This window comes from Vicia villosa, linkage group LG4, assembly GCF_029867415.1.
Source record: "Vicia villosa cultivar HV-30 ecotype Madison, WI linkage group LG4, Vvil1.0, whole genome shotgun sequence".
NCBI classification, from domain to species: Eukaryota; Viridiplantae; Streptophyta; class Magnoliopsida; order Fabales; family Fabaceae; genus Vicia; species Vicia villosa.
In genome coordinates, this window is record NC_081183.1 from 159,702,229 (window position 1) to 159,722,335 (window position 20,107).

The window sequence follows — 20,107 nt, forward strand, 5'->3', positions numbered from 1 at the left end:
AGTGGAATGACAAAATCAAAGTGCGACGTTTGTGGCAAACCAACAAAAGGCTATACCTTCCTATGCACAGCCTGTGCTTTCCAAATGCATCCATGTTGTGCCATGCTCAACACAGAAATTGACTTCCCAAATCATCCACACACTCTCAAACTCACATCTTCATCCACCACCACATCCGCCACCTCAACAAACACCGATCATTCCAACTCAATCGTTTGCAACGAGTGCAAGAAACGACGATCGGGGAAAGTTTATCGGTGCACGGTGTGTAACTACAATCTCCATGCATTCTGTGCTAAGAGTAAAGTGAATGGCCTTCAAGCTAATGGCATTAGGGTTCCTGAAAAACCAAGTGTTCTCTCTGCTGCAGCTAAAGTTGCTTCCCAAGTTGTGATTGAGTTTATTGGAGGGTTTGTGGAAGGTCTTGGTGAAAATTTAGGTGAAGTTCTTGTCCAAAATATTACCAAAGGAGGAGGTGGAAATCTCACTGGTGCTAGTAATACTATTACAAAACCTCGCAAATAATAATTTCTACGTTATAGAACAATATTTCATGTTTTTCTCTAATTCATTGGTTTATATTATGTATAACTTTGATTTTATTAATTTAGGGATGTAAAATGTGTGTTCTAGGGTGGTTCATATTTATTTATTGGGTTAATAGTAATTCAACCCTCTGTAATGTTAGCGAATTTTGCTTTTTTCCCTCCCTACCTTTTGGTAACGGTTTTTTCAAAAAAACCGTTGCCAAAACCTGTCTTTAACAACGGTAGAGGTAAATCGAAACACGCTCATATTGCAGGGGGGTAAACTACTATTAACCCTTATTTATTTATTTATTTATGTTGAAAGTGTTTCTGATACATTTGTGTAGTAATTTGTAACATTTGTGTAATTTGTAAAATTTGATATGAAAATATTGTATGTATTTGTTATTTCTTTTATTAGGGTTTTATAGGTTTACAAAATCCCCTAAGGTCACTTTCAGTTATAAGGAAATAACACAAATGTGTATTAAATTACATAAATTTCTCACTAAATCATAAAAGTATTTAAATAAATAAAAAATTGTTAAAATTGTTAAAAGTTAAACTAATATATTATAAAACAAGAGTTAATATTTTCAAAATCAAATAAAATTGATAATTTGAATAAAATTATTCTGATTCTATCTAATTTCAGAGAGTTAACTACATATTATTAACTATGATATAATTCATTTGTTTCAGCTTTTTTTTTAAGAAAAAAATTAACTCTCACATATTTTTGTTTAAAAATTATAATGAATAATTAAAAAAACTTTAATTAAAAATTAGTTTAAATATTTATTCTTAATTTTAAGTATTTCATTATTTTATTATTTATTTATTTTTAATATCAAAATTTAAATATCATTTAAACTATTTCAAAATATTTTTAAATATAATTTTGTAAAAAATTGTGATTTTAATTATTTTTTAATCTTCAATAATGTATATTTATGTTAAAAAAATATCAAAATTAATCTTTCAATTAATAAAAAACTTTTTTTTTTAATATTTTAAAAAATGCTTTTATAAAAAAAAAAATTGAAGATACAAAATAAAAATTTATTTTTTTAAATCAAAAAATTGAATTCAACATCATTTTACTCAAATTCAATCTTACCAGTAATTTAACTCAAAATTTATACCTAATAACATGAAATCGAACAATTTTCCAAACTAAAACTCGATTTTTACACTCTAACTAATTGTCATCTCAAAATTGTTAACTTAGCCCTCTAACCCCTTTCAAAAAATAATAATTTATAGTGTGCTTATCGGAGGTAAATAGTTGTGTGAAGAAATTTTGTAAGAAGTGTTTTACTTTGAAATATATTTTCTTTTAAAGTTCGATTTTAAAAATAAATTTTACATACCTATAGCTGAGTGAAATGTGAATTTTTGGATTATATTGTGTATAGATTGGTTGTAAAGAGGGTTATGTTTTGCCACTATATTTTATGTTATTTTTCAAGATGTACAAATTGGTTGTAAAGAGGGTTATAGTTATCCAATGAAAGTTTTTGTGGTCGAGGTGTATCGAATCAAATGAAATATAGGGTGGTAAAACGTACCGGTCTTTCGGACATGTTTTCTTTTCCATTTTTTTATTTAGTTGGTCAAAGTGTTAGATATCTCATGGCATCAAGTAATTATAGCCCTCTTCCGATCCTAACATCAAGTAATCAAGTAGTTTTTCCAATCCTAACATCAACAAAACTCATCCGATTTAGAATATCATCCCCTAACTTGTATCTAGCACCCCATTTTTATTAATTTCCAAACTGCCCATAAATAAATTTGGAGTTTGGAGGTGACAAGAACGAAATTTTTGGTAGGTTTTTCAAAATTTTCGTTAACGTATCAAATTTTCGATTAGTTCATTTATAAATTTTCAGTATGAATTTCTTGGGGGAAATTTGATACTATCAAAAATTTTAAAATTTACCAAAATTTATGATAAATTTTTAAAAAAATTATAATTTATCAGAAATTTCAAAATTTCTGACAATGTAAAATTATTTTTTTTTGTCAAAATCTGAAACTTTTTCCGAAAATTTTAAAAAAAAATATGATATTTTCTTGAAATTTTTGATAAATGCGAAAATAAATTTAAAAATTTTTATAAAAATATAATTTAGGGTAGCATGTTAAATCCTCCCATATTGTCACCCAGATCCAGTAATGTATGCTAGCCTTAGCTAAAGCAAATCCTCCCATATTGTCACCCAGATCCAGTAACTAGTAACAAACCCGTGCATACGCACGGGTTCTGATCTGTTACGCGCATTTGTTTACATAAAAAATATTTAACCAATAATAATTTTTTTGCCTATAAATATATTTAGATCAATAATAGAAGTTTTCCAGTAAACCATTTTTTAATAAAAAATATTTGATCATAAATTCCATTTCTCGGATATAAAAATATTTAGATAAATAATAGATTTTTTTCCGTACACAAATATTATTTTTGTTTAGGTTCATTTACAAAAATATTTGGATCAAAAGAAAATTTTCATATATAAAAATATTTAGATCAATAATAGATTTTTTCCGTATACCATTTTTGAATAAAAAATATTTGGATCATAAAAACCATTTTTCGTATATAAAAATATATAGATCAATAATAGATTTTTTTCCCGTATACAAATATTATTTTTGAAAAAAAAATATTTGGATCATAAATACAATTTTTTTTAAATAAAAACATATAGATAAATAATAGATTTTTCCCATATAAAATGTTATTTTTGTTTATGTATCATTTACAAAAATATTTGAATCAATAGAAAATTTTCGTATATAAAAATATTTAAATCAATAGTAGATTTTTTTCCCGTATACCATTTTTTAATAAAAAATATTTGGATCATAAATATCGTTAAAAATATTAAGATCAGTAATAGATTAATTCCCGTATAAAAATGTTATTTTGTTTAGGTATCATTTTTAAAATAATTTGGATCAATAGTAAATTTTCGTATATAAAAATATTTATATCAATAATAGAGTTTTTCCCGTATACAAATATTATTTTTGTTTAGGTATCATTTATAAAAATATCTGGATCAATAGTACATTTTAACATATAAAAATATTTAGATCAATAATAATTTTTTCTCATATACCATTTTTGAAAAAGCACTTCGGATTATGTTTTCCTTCTTAGTATATTGCACATTTGTTTCTAAAATATATTATGTTTTTTCTCTAATACCATTGCATGATTTCTTGTTTGAATTTAATAGGTTGTTTCTCGTGTCAATATTTAATCAAGATACTCTTTTTGTTCTAAATTATAAAAAAAGGATTTATTAAGAAAATCAAAATATAGTAATTTGGAGTATATATTTTTGTTTTTTAAAAAATATTATGAAAATATGTAACATAATTTTTATTGATTATTGAAAAAAATAGAGAGAAATTAAAATACAATTTATGTTTAATTGTATTTTAAATATAAATAGATAATTAAATTAAATAAAAGTGATTTTTTATGTACCATTTTTGCTTTAAAAAAATACAGCTTATTGTCTAGACTCTAGTACTCCAAAACTGCGGTAAACCAATACTGCTCATGCATTTGTTTAGTACTCATATAAATTGTCAGCATAACGATTGGACAAGGCATAGTAATACCATTGGTATAAGTAAATAGCCCTGCCACTTCTAGTTTTTTGAAAAAGACATGCTACTACTTAGTACACTGTACACATTACTTCATTATGTCAAAAAATTAGCTAGTACAAGACTTCATTGGTATGAGTAAAATAGCCATGCACACATTACTGTATTTCATTAAGCCTAAAAATTAGCTACACGAGTTCATCTTCGTCTATATTTTTATTACTTCACATCTATTTTTTAGTTTTTTTTTTCAAATTTTATATGTATAATTTAAAAAATATTCATTTATTTCAAATTTAATAATTTTGGTTTTAATTTTTATTTAAATATAAAATATATTGATAAAAAATAGTAACTTCTAAGAATAGAGTATAACAAAAAAAATTCTATTTCTTTATCAATTTCACTTCTATTTTATAATTTGTATTTTGAACTCCTCTTGTTTCTTCATTGTACCTATTTTGTTTGTTTTTATTTAGATCTGAAGTATTTGACAACTATTTTATTTTATTTCTTTTAAAAATAAAATAAAAAATCTCTTTTATGAATATACACATAGAATAATAGTTTTAAAACAAACAAAAAATGTGACTGGCATTTTCCAAAACCAAAATTCTTTTTTATGAAGTGGGAATGTTTTGCATCGTTTCCAGCAAAGAAAAAAAAAAACTAAATATATGGTTTTTGGTAATCAAGTACTTTTGTTCCAAAAAGTGTACTTTCTCAATTACCATTTTGTCCTACTTCAACTATTAAATACAAATACATTTGCAATTTGTAACAATTATAAGTAACTATATATAAGTTGTAACCAAAAGTACAAATTGGTTACAAAAAGTAAATTTTGGACGCAATTTACCCCTAGATCAATGAGGTGGAGGGTAAAGGCAAAAGGTTAAAATTGTGTTTTCCAGAGCCATTAATTTTCTTATATTATAGATGTATGCTAGCCTTCGCTAAAGCAAAAACTGTCTTGGAATAAAATATTTGGAGTTGAAGTTATTATGTCTTTAGCAAATACATTATTTGAAAGTTTTTTTGTGGGTAGGGGAAGCTACAACTTGGTGAAAAAATCTATTAAATTAAATTCTGCCAAAAGTTGATGGTATTAAGTTTAGTAATATTAAAAAAAAACAATTTCAAGCATTAATTTGCCCACACCATGAAGGTATAAAGTCTTATTTAACCACACCACATTTTAATTAAACTGATAAATTATAAAATAAAATTTCATTTAATTAAACTGATAAACTACATAAAATTTGGATAGTTACACGTCCTTGCATAATGATGATGACGTAACTGAGAAGTCAAATTAAAAAGATACAATTTAAAATAGAAAATATATCAACAATTTTTAATCATAAGTAGTATGGTCATCCCTATCATCAATATCTTCAAATAAACTTTACAGTAACAAAATCTATGCATTAAAGTATGATACATAGCAGGTAAATTTTCCTGATTGATCCTTCAGAAAGAAAAAACAAAAAGGCAATAATAAACCAAATTATTTGACCTGATCAACATTTATCCAACTCAGTTCTCTTTATTCCCAACACTTTGCTGCTCTCACAATTGTCAATGCTTAAATCAGAAGGTGGTGTTTTATCTGGTCAAAACAGTGGAAGATTTCTTCAATTCTAAAATTTCATCACCCAGAAAATAAACATTCAGGTGTAACTTATTACTTATTATCCTCAACTCTGGCATCACAGGGAAAATGCAGCAGTTAACTTCAGTTCTTCTTTTCCGTTTCTCTTGAATCTGCCAAGCTATAGCTCCAAATTAACCTATAATATGTTCGCTTTTGGCTCTCATTACAAAATGCACAACTTCCTCGCTGAAGTAATCTTGCCATTTGTGGAAATATAGCTCCACTGGTTTATGAGTTTCAATCACTAACAGAATTAAATTGTGCCGTACTCCAAGTTTTCCCACCTGAAGGGAGAAACTGAGCCTACAAAAGGGGTTCCCCGGAATAACACACAAACACAAACGCAAACAGCAGCAACAGCTAGCATTGAATGAATAAAGGGACCGTGAAGCCAGTTCCGTGAACCTGAAAATCTTCTCTTGAAGCGAACATCGGCAATTGCACACTTGGAACAAGAGTTCCCAACCCGTTTGACTTCGTTAATTTGCTTTAGCATAAGCTCAATTCCCAGTGATTGGACCTCTATCTCGTTATCAATTTTAACTGCAACTTCACTTCTTTGTCTATCAGAAAGTTTCCGGGCAACCAACATATTGTAAGACTGATTATTTCTCATTATGGCATATGAGTGTGGAGTCTGCCCGTTTTCATCCATAAGGGTCTCCCAGCACTTCAGCCCAATCTACACATGAGGATGAAACACACCAGAGAAATTAAGGACTCAATAAAATAGAAGATTGTTAACACATTACAAAAAATCTTGTTATAATAATAAAATATGTTATTATATTATTCAAATTTATTTAAATAACTCGGCTTGCTAGGCATAAGCGGAGTTTAAGATGGCCTACAACTTGACCTTTTTTGTTGAATAGACTTTTAAAAAGGCTTTATTCTAGGCTTGATTTAGGCTAGGTGGCAGGAGCTTGTCGGCTGACCTGACCTATTTAATTTAAAGGCTAAAATACTACCACTGATAATTCAATTAGATTATTTTCCTTGTTAGCAAAAATAAAAATCAGTAAATCCAAATGGGAAGGAAATAATTACCTCTTGTGGATCATTTGTCAAAGAGTCAATGACACCATCAGAATCCAATGTAGATGCTGCTAAATGCAAGGGAGTAATACCACCAGGTCCCTCAAGATTTGGTGGAAATACATATTTCTTGGATGTGTCATTTTTGCTAGGTATAGAATAATGGACGAGTAAATCAACCATGCTTATGTACTTTCTTTTCACTGCTCTATTTAGGAGTTGGATTGCTTTAAGCATCTCCATTGACCCTTTTGACAAACTTTCTCCTTCATAGTGTTTATCAACCAACATATCCAAAAGGGTTTTGACTATCATGCAACAGTTTCTTTCCACAGAAAATGTCAGTACAAATTTGAACCTGTCGAGCGAATAATCTGGAACCTCGTGCACATTCGACAACCTTTCCCTTTGAAACAGCCAACCAAGCTCATTCAGAAAGTGCAGAGCCTCATCCCTTGACTTGGGCCGCCCAAAATGATATTCATGCTCCTCCGAAATGGCATCACATGTTTTTTCCTCCTCGTCAAATTCAGACTCAAGCGGTCTCAATTCCTTGCAAATGGATGCATCGGCTATTATCACTGGAAAACAGTTGCCCTTGAAACCATTTTCAACCTGTTCACAAATATGAAAGTTGCAATTATCATTTTTAATAGAATTTATAAATATATACTTCAGGTACATGAAAATTTTCAAGACATGGATCAAATACCCCACTTTGCGGGAAAAAGCTTGGCTTTTGTTGTACAGGAAAATATTCAAGACATGCATGTCTATGCGAGCATGCTCAGTAAGCATATGCAGGCAATAGAATATAGAGATATACCTCAATGAAACAGCGACCTAGAACACCAGGAGATGTATTCTGAACTTTAAAACCACTCAATTTTATCTCATCATAGACCATACCAGGATCTACAGATCCTATAACTTCTGATGACAAGGAACAGTCAGCCTCAGTGCAATGAATGCTGCAAAATTTAGAGACAAACAGTAAGAAAACAGACCAGAAAGAAGCACAAAACAACATCCAGAAAAGGGGGAAATCAGTGCTAACTTTGTGCCAGAAGCAGACAGGTTTCTTCCCTTCAATGACATAGAGGTTTCTTGTCCACTAACAATTGCCAAAGGGGACACTGACGTCAACTCTGGAGACCTCCATGTTCCCCATGGTTTGCACATGCGTATCTTTCCTGGAATTTCAGTTTAAACCAATCTGATTCAACTCCTTAATATTAAAAATCTAGCTATGAATTTATGATGGAACATTTAATCTTCTGAAGTCCAAAAATTCAGTAATGAACAATCCAACTAGATGGGAAAAACTAATCCGAAGAGCAAAGCTTGAATATGAAATTAAGCAGCCTATGGTAAAAAGGATAGAAACCAGTTACAGCGCTCACCATCTTTGTATGATGCTAACTGACTGCCAGAATAAACAAGAAATCTACCATTTCTCCAGAAATCAGAATCTGAGTTATGAATTAAAGAATGAACATGTAGGAGGAAGTTTTCTTCTAGCTGCAAAAAAACACAATATGCAAGTAATCAGCAAGTAGAATCTTACAAGCTCAAAAAGTACATCACAGCAGTTCACTTACTTGCACCCAGGCAGCAGAAGACATAGTTGCATAAATTGATAGGACAACGCAGCCAGGCCTTATGTAACTCTCCAAGTCTGATGGTCGAGTAGACAGCCAATTGTATATCTGAAAAATCAAAATGATTAATAATATTATCCAAATCTGGCAAAGGACAATTGTCACATTCAATAAAATGACATCATGCGATTAGCAAAATATTTATGGGAAAGTGCGACAATAGTTTCACCTGTGTGCGCAACGTTCCTGGGAAATGGCTAGGATGCTTGTCAAATAATTTAAACATTATTCTTCCAGTACGATCCTGTTGGAATACCATCATAAATAAATTCAAACACAAAACATGAAATGCCCAAGACTCTTAATTAAAATAATAACACATATAAAGCAAAATACACATTTAAAGTAAGCAATGACCATGGATTGCGAAATTCCAAACTACCTGAGTATCTGAATTCAAACTGGGAGGTGAATAATCAGAGCCTGAAGATGCATAACCAGCTTTAAATGGGACACTTTGAACTGAACTAGCTTGTTGGATAACATTATTTGATTTTGACCCTTTAAAGAGATCAAGAGGGATAGTAGTACAACTATGACTTTGGCTAGTTTCCTTAATTGCATTGACTCCTACTCCAGTTGAATTGCTATTAGGATTGACACTTCTAATCCCACCTTGCAAACCGAAATTCATCTCCACAACAGGAGGAGATGACGACGGTGACCTCTCGTCCACAGGGTTACTACTTTCTGATGAGAAATATTTTCGCGAAGATGGCAATTTTGATCGGAAGTCATCTTCTGGAGAGGAGTTAAAAAGTTGCAGCGGCAAATTCACTCGAACATCCTCCTGGCAATCTGAATCATCATTTGGAGACTGGGAACTTCCGCTGCTTCTTTCTCCACCAACTGAAGTGAATTGTTGTTCTCTAATCTGATCAGCACTAGTCGTGGATCTATTGCCACCATTTTGAGAATGTAATGAAATGGCATTTTGAACAGGTGTCGATTGAGTCGTGGAAAGAACACCAAGTAAGTCCATGGTTAATGGGGCAGAGGGGACATTGTTAGGTTGACCCTCACGATGATGATAGGACGGTGAAGTTTGCATTTGCATGTTATTATTTTTCCCATTCAAGTTATGGCCAACATCCAGCAACTTTGCTGTAAGATCAGCAGGTAAAGGGATCCTATTCAGAATCTGTGCAAGATGCTCTTTATCAGGAACTTGTGACCTTCTTTCTTCAAATTTTCCTAAACAATATCATCAACGCAAACACTCTTAGCCCACTAATAATAAGAAAAGAGATAACTATAGCATTGACCCTTCTGGTTACAATTCATTTTTTCTTTTTTTTTTTAAATTATTGCTATCAATGTGTCAGTGTCAATGTCATATTGTGTTTCCGGTGTCAGTAATTCCTAGGAAAACACTTATCACCAATAGCACTTTCTTGTTAGTTTTGGTTTATTAAGTGATTTTAGAAACGATTGTTAGTTTTCGTTTAAATAATTAATCTTAAAAATAATTAACGGAGTATTATATTATAAGCAATCATGAAAACAATATTGTATAATTCATGATCAAAAGATTAAAAAATATAATATTTGTAATGTCTCTAAAATATTAATTAGGGGGGTTTTCTGATTTTTAGAAAAAACAGAAAATTTATGTAATCTACTAAAACTAGTAATTGATCCAAAATTTAGGGTAAGAGAATTACTTTAAAAAAATCTAATCATAGTAATTTCACGATAACTTTAACTAAAAATATAATACCTTTAATTAATTCAAATAAACACGCAATTTTTGTTTCTAATTTCTAAAATTTACAAAATTAATAATGTTTTAAACATTAATTTAACGAAAAACTGATTTTAGAAAGAAAAAAAAAAGACCAAACGCGCCTTAACGTTTACCTTGCGAACCATCAGCAATAGCAGTCAACAAGTTAAAGATTTCCAAGTTAGCAGCAGCCGCAACATGCTGATTCAACGGCGGAGAAACCACCTCATCCGGCTGCGTCTTTCTCCGGCGCCGATTATGTCCAGCAAGTCTCCGACGACAGCTCCGTTTCCCTTCATCAAACTCCAGCAAAGGATGAAACCTACTACACTGTTGACAAAACCGTTGCATTTGATTCCCAAGCAAAGCCTTCGAAGCTTTACTATGAGCTTCACACACTTTATGCCTTCGATGATAATCCTTCGCTTTCGACAGATCTTCTTTACAGTTATCAACTTGACACATCGGATACGACGCCGCTCCGGACGGAGATCCTGAACGTACTCTTTTGTTAGCTCTATTTGTAACACCACCGCCGGAAAAACCACCGCCGGCGAGATTCAATTTGAGAGCTTCCTCCGGTTGCTGTTGTGAGACGGTGGATTTGGCCATGAATCGAACGCTGTCCCAATTCCATTCTTTAGGGTTCCAATTGTCGTTTGGTAGGTGAACGACGTCGTATGATAGATCGCGTTTTTTGTTATTTGATGAATCGTAAAATGGATGTGGAAGAGGAAGAAGAGGAGGAGCTACCTTTTCCATTTTTTTCTAAATTTATCTAAAAATTAAATTAATAATCGAACCATATAAAAGCTAAGGGTATGTATAAGACTAAGAATAAGGGTAGGTATTAAATACCTTAATTTATTTTTTTTCTAGAATTTTTTTTTCTTGGGTTTGAGGTTTGGGGAGAGAGGAACTAGACTAGGGAAAAACCTATGATGAAGGCTTGATAATAATAACTCAGATCTAAAGTAACAAAGGACTTTGAGTTTAGAGTGTTTTTTAGTTTTCATTTATTTTTTAATCTTATGAAGTTAATTTTGATACTTTTTTATTTACTAAAAAAAATTTAAAAAATAACTTTTATTATTTTTTCTATCAAATAGTCTAATAGTTAAAATTTCAGAATCTCAGTGATTTGAATGTGCACTGTGTATCTAATATCTCTGCATAATTATTAACTGAACTGATTTAAATTTGCATTTATGTATTTGATATCTCTTTCCTTATCCTAATGAGCTGATTAATGTAATACACTGTTAAAAATACCGAGTATTAGATAGTAATTTTGTAGTTATGTATTGATTGGGTAAAGATTGGTTAATACATGTGCTTGATGTCTTTTGTATTGTTGATGATGTTGTTGCAATTTGCATGAAACACACGCACGCACCTTGTTTTGTTGGTGTGGGGAGGATGGCAAGAAGTGTAAATAAAGGGAGTCTGATGGGTAATTGGGAATGAGAAAGAACCCGCCGACTGAGGAAGAATCCAAGAGAGTTGGTTCCCACTAGAACAAGTAGGCATTGATCCGTACGATTTGTTTTTCACTTTTAAAGAAGTAAAAGTTAAGTGAGAAGAGAGTCATATCATCTGTTACGTAACAGTTGTACCTAAGACTTTAAAAGACAAAAGAAAGAAGGGATGGGATGTATGTATCCCAAACATAAATCTGTATTCATTCATTCATTCTCATCTAAGAGTTGAAGGTGTTTGTTATTTATTTTTTAATTAGAAGAGTTATTAATTGAATTAAAACTAGTTGTTTTAACTAATACTTAATAATTAATAAAGTATTTGTGCATTTTATGGATCCATTGATTTGAAAAGAATATATAAATATACATATAAAAAAATTAAATATTTATTTTACATATAGAAATTTGTTAAAATATTATTTCACACTATTGTGGATTTATGTTTTTATTAATAAAATAAAAAATTATATTTTAATTAATTGATTTGTAAAATACTTTTTTTAAATAATTTTTGATGATTTATATCAAATTATAATTAATATATTGAATTTTTATTTAATCTTATTTCTTTTTATAATTTTTTTAAAAAAAAACTTACATAATTTTTTTTCCTCAAAATAATTTTTTTTGGATAAGTGGAACATCATTCACACACAATTATAGAGATAGTTTCTTAAATTAGAGATGATCATGATAAACATACAATCCTTCATCAAAACATTATTTTTAGTTTAAAACATCAATTTTTTTTACTTATTTTAAGATTTTAAGTAAAGAAATCATGTAAATAATTTAAATTTTACATTAATTTAGCGGAATACATTATTGTCATAGGTAGTAGTGTAAAAATAACAATGCACCATCTCTTTTCTTTTTTTTTTAATAAGATTTTAAAATAAATTAATTAAAAATATTTAATAAATTATATTTAATATTAAGGGATATGTTTAAAAACAAATGTGTACATTCATTCATTTGAATTTCACAAATATAAGTGGAATATATTTTTAAGAAAACTATAAAATAATTACTTCTTTGAATGAGTTTTTTTTTAAAAATATTTTTTTGTATAAAATAAAATATATATACTAATTTAATTTTTGAAAATTGTTTGAGATGAAAATTTAAAACTTTCCAACCCAAAGAAATAAAAGTAGCCAAGTCGAACGGAACCGTCACGTTTAAATTTGAATGAACAAACCAATGATTATTAAATATAAAGGTTTCGGACCTAATAGATGATTCGTATAACAAAGAATGATAGGGGCAACGGCTTGAGACAACTCTTACAAGATCCCATTTTGGGATATCTCGCGTGAAATATCACGTCAACCCTCGAACACAAGAAACATGTTCAGCCAACTAGGAAACCCCCCCCCCCATTAGGTTGGAACAGAGTAAACTTCCTTCCTAACAAAGTTTGATCCAAAAGCCCCATTTAAGCAATAAAATTACAAAACCTATTGCACTCAAAATCCCTCGAATCAGAGGAGCCTACTACTCATACCTTTTCACCTCTAGAGAAAATTGAATAAAAATCGCTCATAACACACCACACATCACCCCTTAGAATCCTTTTTCGCCACAGAAGATCCTCTCTACCCTCTTCTCAATATTAGAAAATTTAGAATAAACATTAACCACACAACAGATAGAATGAGAAGCACCCTAAGAAAGGTAATCCTCTAGAAAATTGTTACCCACAAAAGAGAAAATAGAAGATCCATTCGTACTATACTAGATTGAGAGAATACATCCACTATTACCAACTGCGGGAACATAACTCCAATCACATAAATCATTACCCCAAAGAAAACACACTAGAGAAGTTGGTATCTCACTAAGCTAAGTTTCTTGAATCGCCACAAACTCCAAAGAATTTGCAGCAATAAACTCATTAACCTTAGTCTTCTTAATCTGACTTCCCAGACCACGAATATTAAAATAAGCAAGTAACATTAACCTCAATGTTTAGCGATCCTATAAGACTTTAACTTATGATATATATCTTCTAACTCTGCCAAACTCTCAATAACTTCCTCATCATTCTTTATAACACCCTAAACCCCGAAACTTATATATAAAGCATTACATGACAATTTAAGGTGTCACCGACGATAATCCTTTAACAACACATAAGCATTTAGTAACATGCAGTGGAAAATTAAAACATCATACAACATACGTCATCACACCCTCACTATACTTAGGCTCATTACGGCAGAGTACTCAATAAGACACGACATTCAATTACTATATACTCGCCTTCACTTAAGGTATCATTACAGTGGAATAATAAGTTGATAATGAAACATACCAACTTCTAGTTTCTGGAATCAACACATTATGACTCTGAAGAGACAACAAAGTGCGGTTTACAAAGAATCAAGATTTATAATTCTCTTTGACAATGTTTTTGATAGAATTCTCATCAAATGGCTTATGACTCTGACTATGATAAAAGAATGAAGGTATGTCTACCATCTATATTCTGCAAGGTGAGGTAACTCTATTAACCTTCATACTTGATATTTTGAATCAAGCCTGTAAGGATAGTTCATATAAGTTGAAGGAAGTTTCACAAGTGGAAAGATAATTGGAAGTCTAAAAGGAGGTTGAGTTTTCAAGCTATAACAAGCAATGAAGAAACTCAAGTGACAAAAAGTTGTTTCTATCAAAAAGCAAGCTGAGTCAATGATGTCAATCTAAATGTCTCAACATTGTGCTAAAACATCTGGAAAAAAACTCAAGCTTTATCAGATACTTGCCCTGAAGATATCTCTTCTGTAGAAAGTTGGTTTTAACAGACTATCTCTGTTGACTTCCTCTAAAGGAAAAAAACAGCAATGGATAACCAAACAGTGGTTAAAACTCAGGGGAGGTGTTATCTGTCGTATTTCTCAAACCCTTCTTAGAACTTCAACTAAGATGTTTGGTATTTTGGCACTGACTATTCCAAACACTTGACTACAGTAAAAGTGATTCTGGTGGGCTGTCTAGTTCCATTCTATCAGATGTAACTTGTTGTTAATACTATAAGGAAATATTAAGGGCATTGGGTAACTAAGAATACAAGATGGATTATCTAAAAGTTTTGGCAATGTTCTTCTTAAATTAAAGAATAATGATTTATCTCTAATGAGATGTATGAAGTTTTTATGAGGATTTAAAAATAATTTCTATGTGTATCCACCACAAGTGTTTAGTTGTTAATTCTCTCATTGGGTGTTTAAAGAAGATGAAGTCCAAATGTGACACCAAAAGGTGCAACATCAGACAGTTGCAAAAGCTCTAAAACCTGTTGTATGGATCTAATTAGTCCAATGCAAGGTGAGTATCCTGGAGAATAAAGACATATGCATGTTTTTTTAGTCTTAACAAAAAAGATAAGTATTATCTGTAAAGTTTTTAAAAAGGTTCTTGTCCCTCCTTGAATGAGAACAAGGTATGTTTCTGAGTTACCTTATTGAGATAAGTACTTTTAGTGACGATTAACTTCAAGACCAAAGTAAATGATTTGTTCATTGAGAAGGGTAGAAACATTATCACAACAGTTTGATATTCTAGACATTGTGGAAGACTCTAAAAATGCTTGGAGGCACTAAATAAGAAAATTCTTAAGAAAAAAACTGGTTGTTTAAAAAGGGAGTTCATTATTCAAAGTTTATTTTGGTCTTTGATCATCAGTAATTTCATAGATGAAATATATAATGATTGTGAGTCTTGGAGTAAAAGGTTATTGCCCAAATCTAAAGAAGATTGTATTTTTGGAGGATATTATGGTCACTTGGATTAGAATTAATTGATTCCTGGTATATCTCTAAGATTAAGTACATTGTTGTAGAAAGATGAGTTTTACAATGGGGTTGGCTACTAAAAGAGTACAATGTCAAACTAGATGTTGTGACATTGTAGTGTAATTTGCTACTGCTATCAAGGTTCGAGGATCTTGTTCAACTTACAAAATAAAGTAATTGGTTATGTCATCATTATGTCATGGGTCTTGCTACAGGCAAGTATTGACATTCCTATACTTGGTATGACTGAGAAGCTTTGGGAAGTTATTATTCATCATAAATTGAGGTGCAAGTTACATTGTGAAAATGAGGAGTAATTCTAGAATTGCTCTGCTGAGGAAGTTTGGTCGTAACTGTTTGGACAGTTATGCCAACCATATGCCTTCATCTTGTGATATGTGCAATCTCAGAAAAAGAATTTTCAATGGAATGGGAATGTCATTTCAAATGTTGTAACATTTTCCAACAATGAAAGTTTAGAAAAAAGTGAAAGTTAAACAAGAACGTGTCTCTCTCCCATGGTGAGTGGTGCACTGTTACTACAGTTGATCTTTTCTTTAATTGAGTGTAGTTACAAACAAGGTGATGTTACAAACTAAGTAACTCTTCTTGTATTTAAAAGCCTTACTACTTTAACATCCTCATAAGCTACATTTCAACATGAGTATGTCTTCAAAATTTGCTGATGCAAATAAGGTTTGTTTGCTGAAAACCAAGAGGAAAATGTGTTCTGGTACAAATAAGGAAGTAGGGATGGCAAGCAGACTCAAACCCGCTGAGTCCCCCACACCCGAATCCGAGTTGATTGGGTTTGAGTTCGAATTCGGATGCCACCCAATATTTCGGGTGCGGGTTTAGGTAGTATAAAACCCGCACCTGAAACCCGAAACCGCACCCGCTTATATATATAGTGAAAAGTTGTAGGAAAATGTACTTTATGTATTTTGCTGCGGGTTCGGATTTGGGTGAAAAAATCCGAACCCAATGGGTGTGGGCGTGGGTGTTATTTTGCCACCCGAATAGTCTTTGGATTTGAGTTTGGGAGCAGATTTGGATAGTATGAAACCTGCACCTGATCCGACTCGTCATTCCTATAAGGAAGTGTTCAACACTGTAATGGATGTTGGAATATCTACTAGAGCATCCAGAGTAGGGAAAGCATCTAAAGCTAAGATGAAGTCCCTTAAGAAAAAACATGATCAAATACTCGACTCAAATTCAGAAGATGCTGATAAAGAATTGGTCAATTTTATTGACTCAAGAGGTAGAGTTGGATAACTAATATATGTTATATGTTAAAAAAAAGTAAAAATGTGTGTTTTTTTCTATTTGTTGACTCAGTTTTTGTTAAAACCCTTAGTTTGTCTCTTTGGGTAAGTGTCCTTGGTTGTGTTTTTTTCTTTGTTGAGTCGTTTTTTTCTTCCTTTTGTTTTCCTTTTGCAGTCTTGTAAATGTAGTTTGGTTTGCATTTTGTGTGTCTTCTTTTCTTTCTTTATGTTTTCAGTTCCTCTTTCTTTGTGTCAATTTTGGGCTAAAAAAAGGAAGAAAAGTGATTGTGAGTTTAGTATGCAATAATTTAGGAGGAGCGTGATTGTCTGTCATGCGTGTCTTTTTAAGTCTGTCTTGTCTACCTTCAAACTGCTTCAAGTACTTGTTTGCAGGATGTCCCTTTGAATGTTTTAACATCCTGTCTATCAGTTGTGTCTTGCTGTGTTTTTTTCTCTTGTGTCTTGTGGTCCGAGTTATGATCATAGTTGTGTCTTATGCTCTGAGTTATGTATGCTGCTTCTGCTGCATGTTCTTATAATGTGTTGAATTAGGATAGCTCAATATTGTGTTCAGGTTCTCTTGTGCTTCCAATAAAGGTGTTTCTTCCTCTTGAGGGAGAGATTTGTCTCTCTATGATAAGAATTGGTTCTGTATTTTTGGGGAAGAGTCCTGCATCTTCTTCCTCGTGTACAAAATTTACATGTTTAGCATGTAGTTTGTAGTTATGTAAATGTTGTAACATCGATATATACATTTTTATGCAGTTTGCTCTGTGGTTTTATTCCCCTGCCTTGTGGTTGTATTCCTGTCTTAAGAATTAATTTTGATTTGGTTGTTTTAGCCAAAATTTGCCAAAGGAAGAGATTGTTAGTACCATAGTTTTAGGATTGGCACAATTTTGCTAAAACATGGTTTACTGCAAAGATGTTATGGAAGACGTTCTAACATGTTGCTCATGAAATATGTTTTTCCAAATGTTGTGATATACTATACCAGAACATCAGCACAGGCTGTATTAAATCTTGCCAGATTTGATTTGATTCTGTGATATTTCTTTTAGATATATCTCAGTATATTCCACAAAGTAAGGATTTAATTTGGAACAATTTTCATATCTCCAATTGTACAAGTTTCCAAAATTGGACGAAAAGACAATTTAGGAAACTTAGTATTTTTGTTCCAAGATTTATTGAGATTTATCTGCACAATTGGTGCATAGCTTGTGGATCAAGAAATATCTGGATACTGAATTTGAAGTCCATGGATTGTAGATGTCTATTTAAAGAGAAGATCTGACCTAATCTAATTTAAACTTTTCATAATAAGCTTAGAGTTGCGGGTTTGAGAGTCTCTTGTGTAGTTGTAAGTCACCCTTGTATCTTTTGATACTTGTGGTAGACGTTTTGTTCTCACTCAGAAGCCTTTAGATAATGAGTTGAGTTTTATTCTCACTCTTGAAGCTTTTAAGCAAAAGAGTTTAGTTTAGTTTTGTTTTGGAAGAATAATCTTCTTATTGGGTTGTTCTTGATATAGTCACTGGGACTGAGACTGTTAGATATCACTGAGGTGATTTAGGAAGCAGGATGGCGATTTCCCATATCTAAATATCGATTTCTAGGTTGAAGTTGCACTGGGTAGTGATTAGGCGAGAAGTTGTAAACTGAGACTATTTAGGTTTTGAACTAATAATACTAATAGTGGATTTTCTTCCTGGCTTGGTAGCCCCCAAATTAGATGTTGTTGCACTGAACTGGGTTAACAATTCTCTTGTTATTTATTATTCAACAATTTTATTTCCGTATCAATTTCAGTATGATGAATTTGTTCAGTTTGAAGACAGATGTCGTAACATTTGTCTTGACATTGTTCTGATGTAAAGACATCAGTATTAACATGTTGTGCATGTACCAAAAGTTTCATTGCACATATGTCCTAGGATCATATAGTCGATCTTGTAAGTAACCTTTTAAAAAACTAGTGCTTATTTGCCAAATTTCACGGCAAACACACCCAGACAACTAATATATCCTTCTTTGTTTTCCAACATATGGCAGGTTCAACCTCCATAATAAGAAATCTTACTCATGAGACACCATAGGAGAAAAGTAGGATAAGGGACCTCCACCGAGGAAGAAAAGGACAAAGAAATGAATTGTTATACCTTAAAGACAACGAAACCAAGGTCAAAAGATCAAAATGCAAGATGAACGAATGTGAAACCAAAACTAAGAGTCCAAGAGTTTTGTTGATGATCAACCAAAACTAAGAGTCCAAGAGTTCTGATGATGATCACCTGTAAAACGAAGGAAAGGAAAAACACTTGAGGACTTCAAACCAATGAAAGAGTGGAGAAAAATAAACAAGAAAGTTTGTATGGATACTCTCAACACGAGTAGCACGATCTCCTGCATTCCATGCGAAGCAGTTATAACTTCTTTTATTACACAAAGAGAAGACGTCATTTTACAGGCAATGCAAATCAACTCTTCTTATTCTCTCACTACCTTGAACACTAAAATGTTAACTTTGCAGACACAACCCATGCTGTACACAAAAAAAAACCAGTGCACCGCATCAAAAATTCGATTACCATTCCATCTCAAATTTCATATTCATCCCTCCCATTACAAGGCTTATTTTAAAACTGCTTTCGTATGGATTCATTTGTGATGACGAAAATTACACTTTTTCTTTCTTTCTGAATTCATAAATTCCCGATAGTAAAATTACCGTTCATTCTCATATGGGAGCGTGTCTTTTATAAGAAAACTGTGATGGGATGGAGTAGCTCCCTAACATAGCCTTAAAAGTCCTTCCTATAGGGGCAAGTGGGCAACAATGTGATGAAAATTATACTATGTAGAGTCTATACTTCGTTGCAATAACTCTAAAAACCAGGTGAATTACGTAAAATATCCTTGAGGTGTTAAATTTAAAGAACTCAATTCATTTTTTCATTTGTTTAGAAAAAAATTGAAACAAGTGCAAGTATCCTCCTATAAAAATCAAACTAGCTTTTAGAAAAACATATGTTTAACTTACGGATAAGTAATACTATAAACTAAGTTATAAGTTAAGGCATAAACCCATGTTGGCAACCTAATCTATTCTGATCCCTATGTATAAGCTTTGTTTGTCCTATATAAATAAAACTTCTCTCCTAAATATGAAGCTCTACGAATTATGCGTTTCATAGTAGTATCCAAACTTAAAGAAGAAAAGAAAGCATAAATACGCATTAGCTTTCTTGTATCCTCAATCGTAAGAAGTGGCCACGATAGAAAAGAAAAATGAAAAATAAATATAATAAACAATAGCGAA

At 31.5% G+C, this 20,107-nt stretch overlaps 2 protein-coding genes across 2 annotated transcripts in view; one reads left to right on the plus strand and one right to left on the minus strand.

Annotated features, from left to right (window-relative positions):
• LOC131600112 (protein VACUOLELESS GAMETOPHYTES) overlaps positions 1-898 on the plus strand; it is a 2,669-nt gene extending 1,771 nt beyond the window's left edge. Inside the window, exon 2 of the mRNA XM_058872333.1 lies at positions 1-898. This exon is cut by the window's left edge and continues 5 nt beyond it. Coding sequence (XP_058728316.1) covers positions 1-525 — 525 coding nt within the window. The 3' untranslated portion in view covers positions 526-898.
• Positions 899-5,500: 4,602 nt separating this feature from the next.
• Positions 5,501-11,210, minus strand: LOC131595705 (squamosa promoter-binding-like protein 14). The gene is made up of 9 exons (XM_058868142.1): positions 10,374-11,210; positions 8,896-9,707; positions 8,683-8,757; positions 8,454-8,561; positions 8,256-8,373; positions 7,910-8,045; positions 7,679-7,823; positions 6,865-7,467; positions 5,501-6,496 (listed from the first exon to the last, which is right to left on the minus strand). The coding sequence occupies exons 1-9, from the start codon at positions 10,999-11,001 to the stop codon at positions 6,068-6,070; spliced, it is 3,054 nt and encodes a 1,017-aa protein (XP_058724125.1). The 5' UTR covers positions 11,002-11,210; the 3' UTR covers positions 5,501-6,067.
• Positions 11,211-20,107: the final 8,897 nt, after the last annotated feature.

Bases quoted from the DNA above. Each gene is read 5' to 3' on its own strand.
- LOC131595705 (XM_058868142.1), bottom strand. From the start codon at position 11,001: ATGGAAAAGGTAGCTCCTCCTCTTCTTCCTCTTCCACATCCATTTTAC. The intron at 8,562-8,682 runs GTGAAACTATTG...TTGATTTTTCAG, and splicing joins CAGGAACGTTGCGCACACAG to ATATACAATTGGCTGTCTAC. The intron at 6,497-6,864 runs GTAATTATTTCC...CCTCATGTGTAG, and splicing joins TGACAAATGATCCACAAGAG to ATTGGGCTGAAGTGCTGGGA.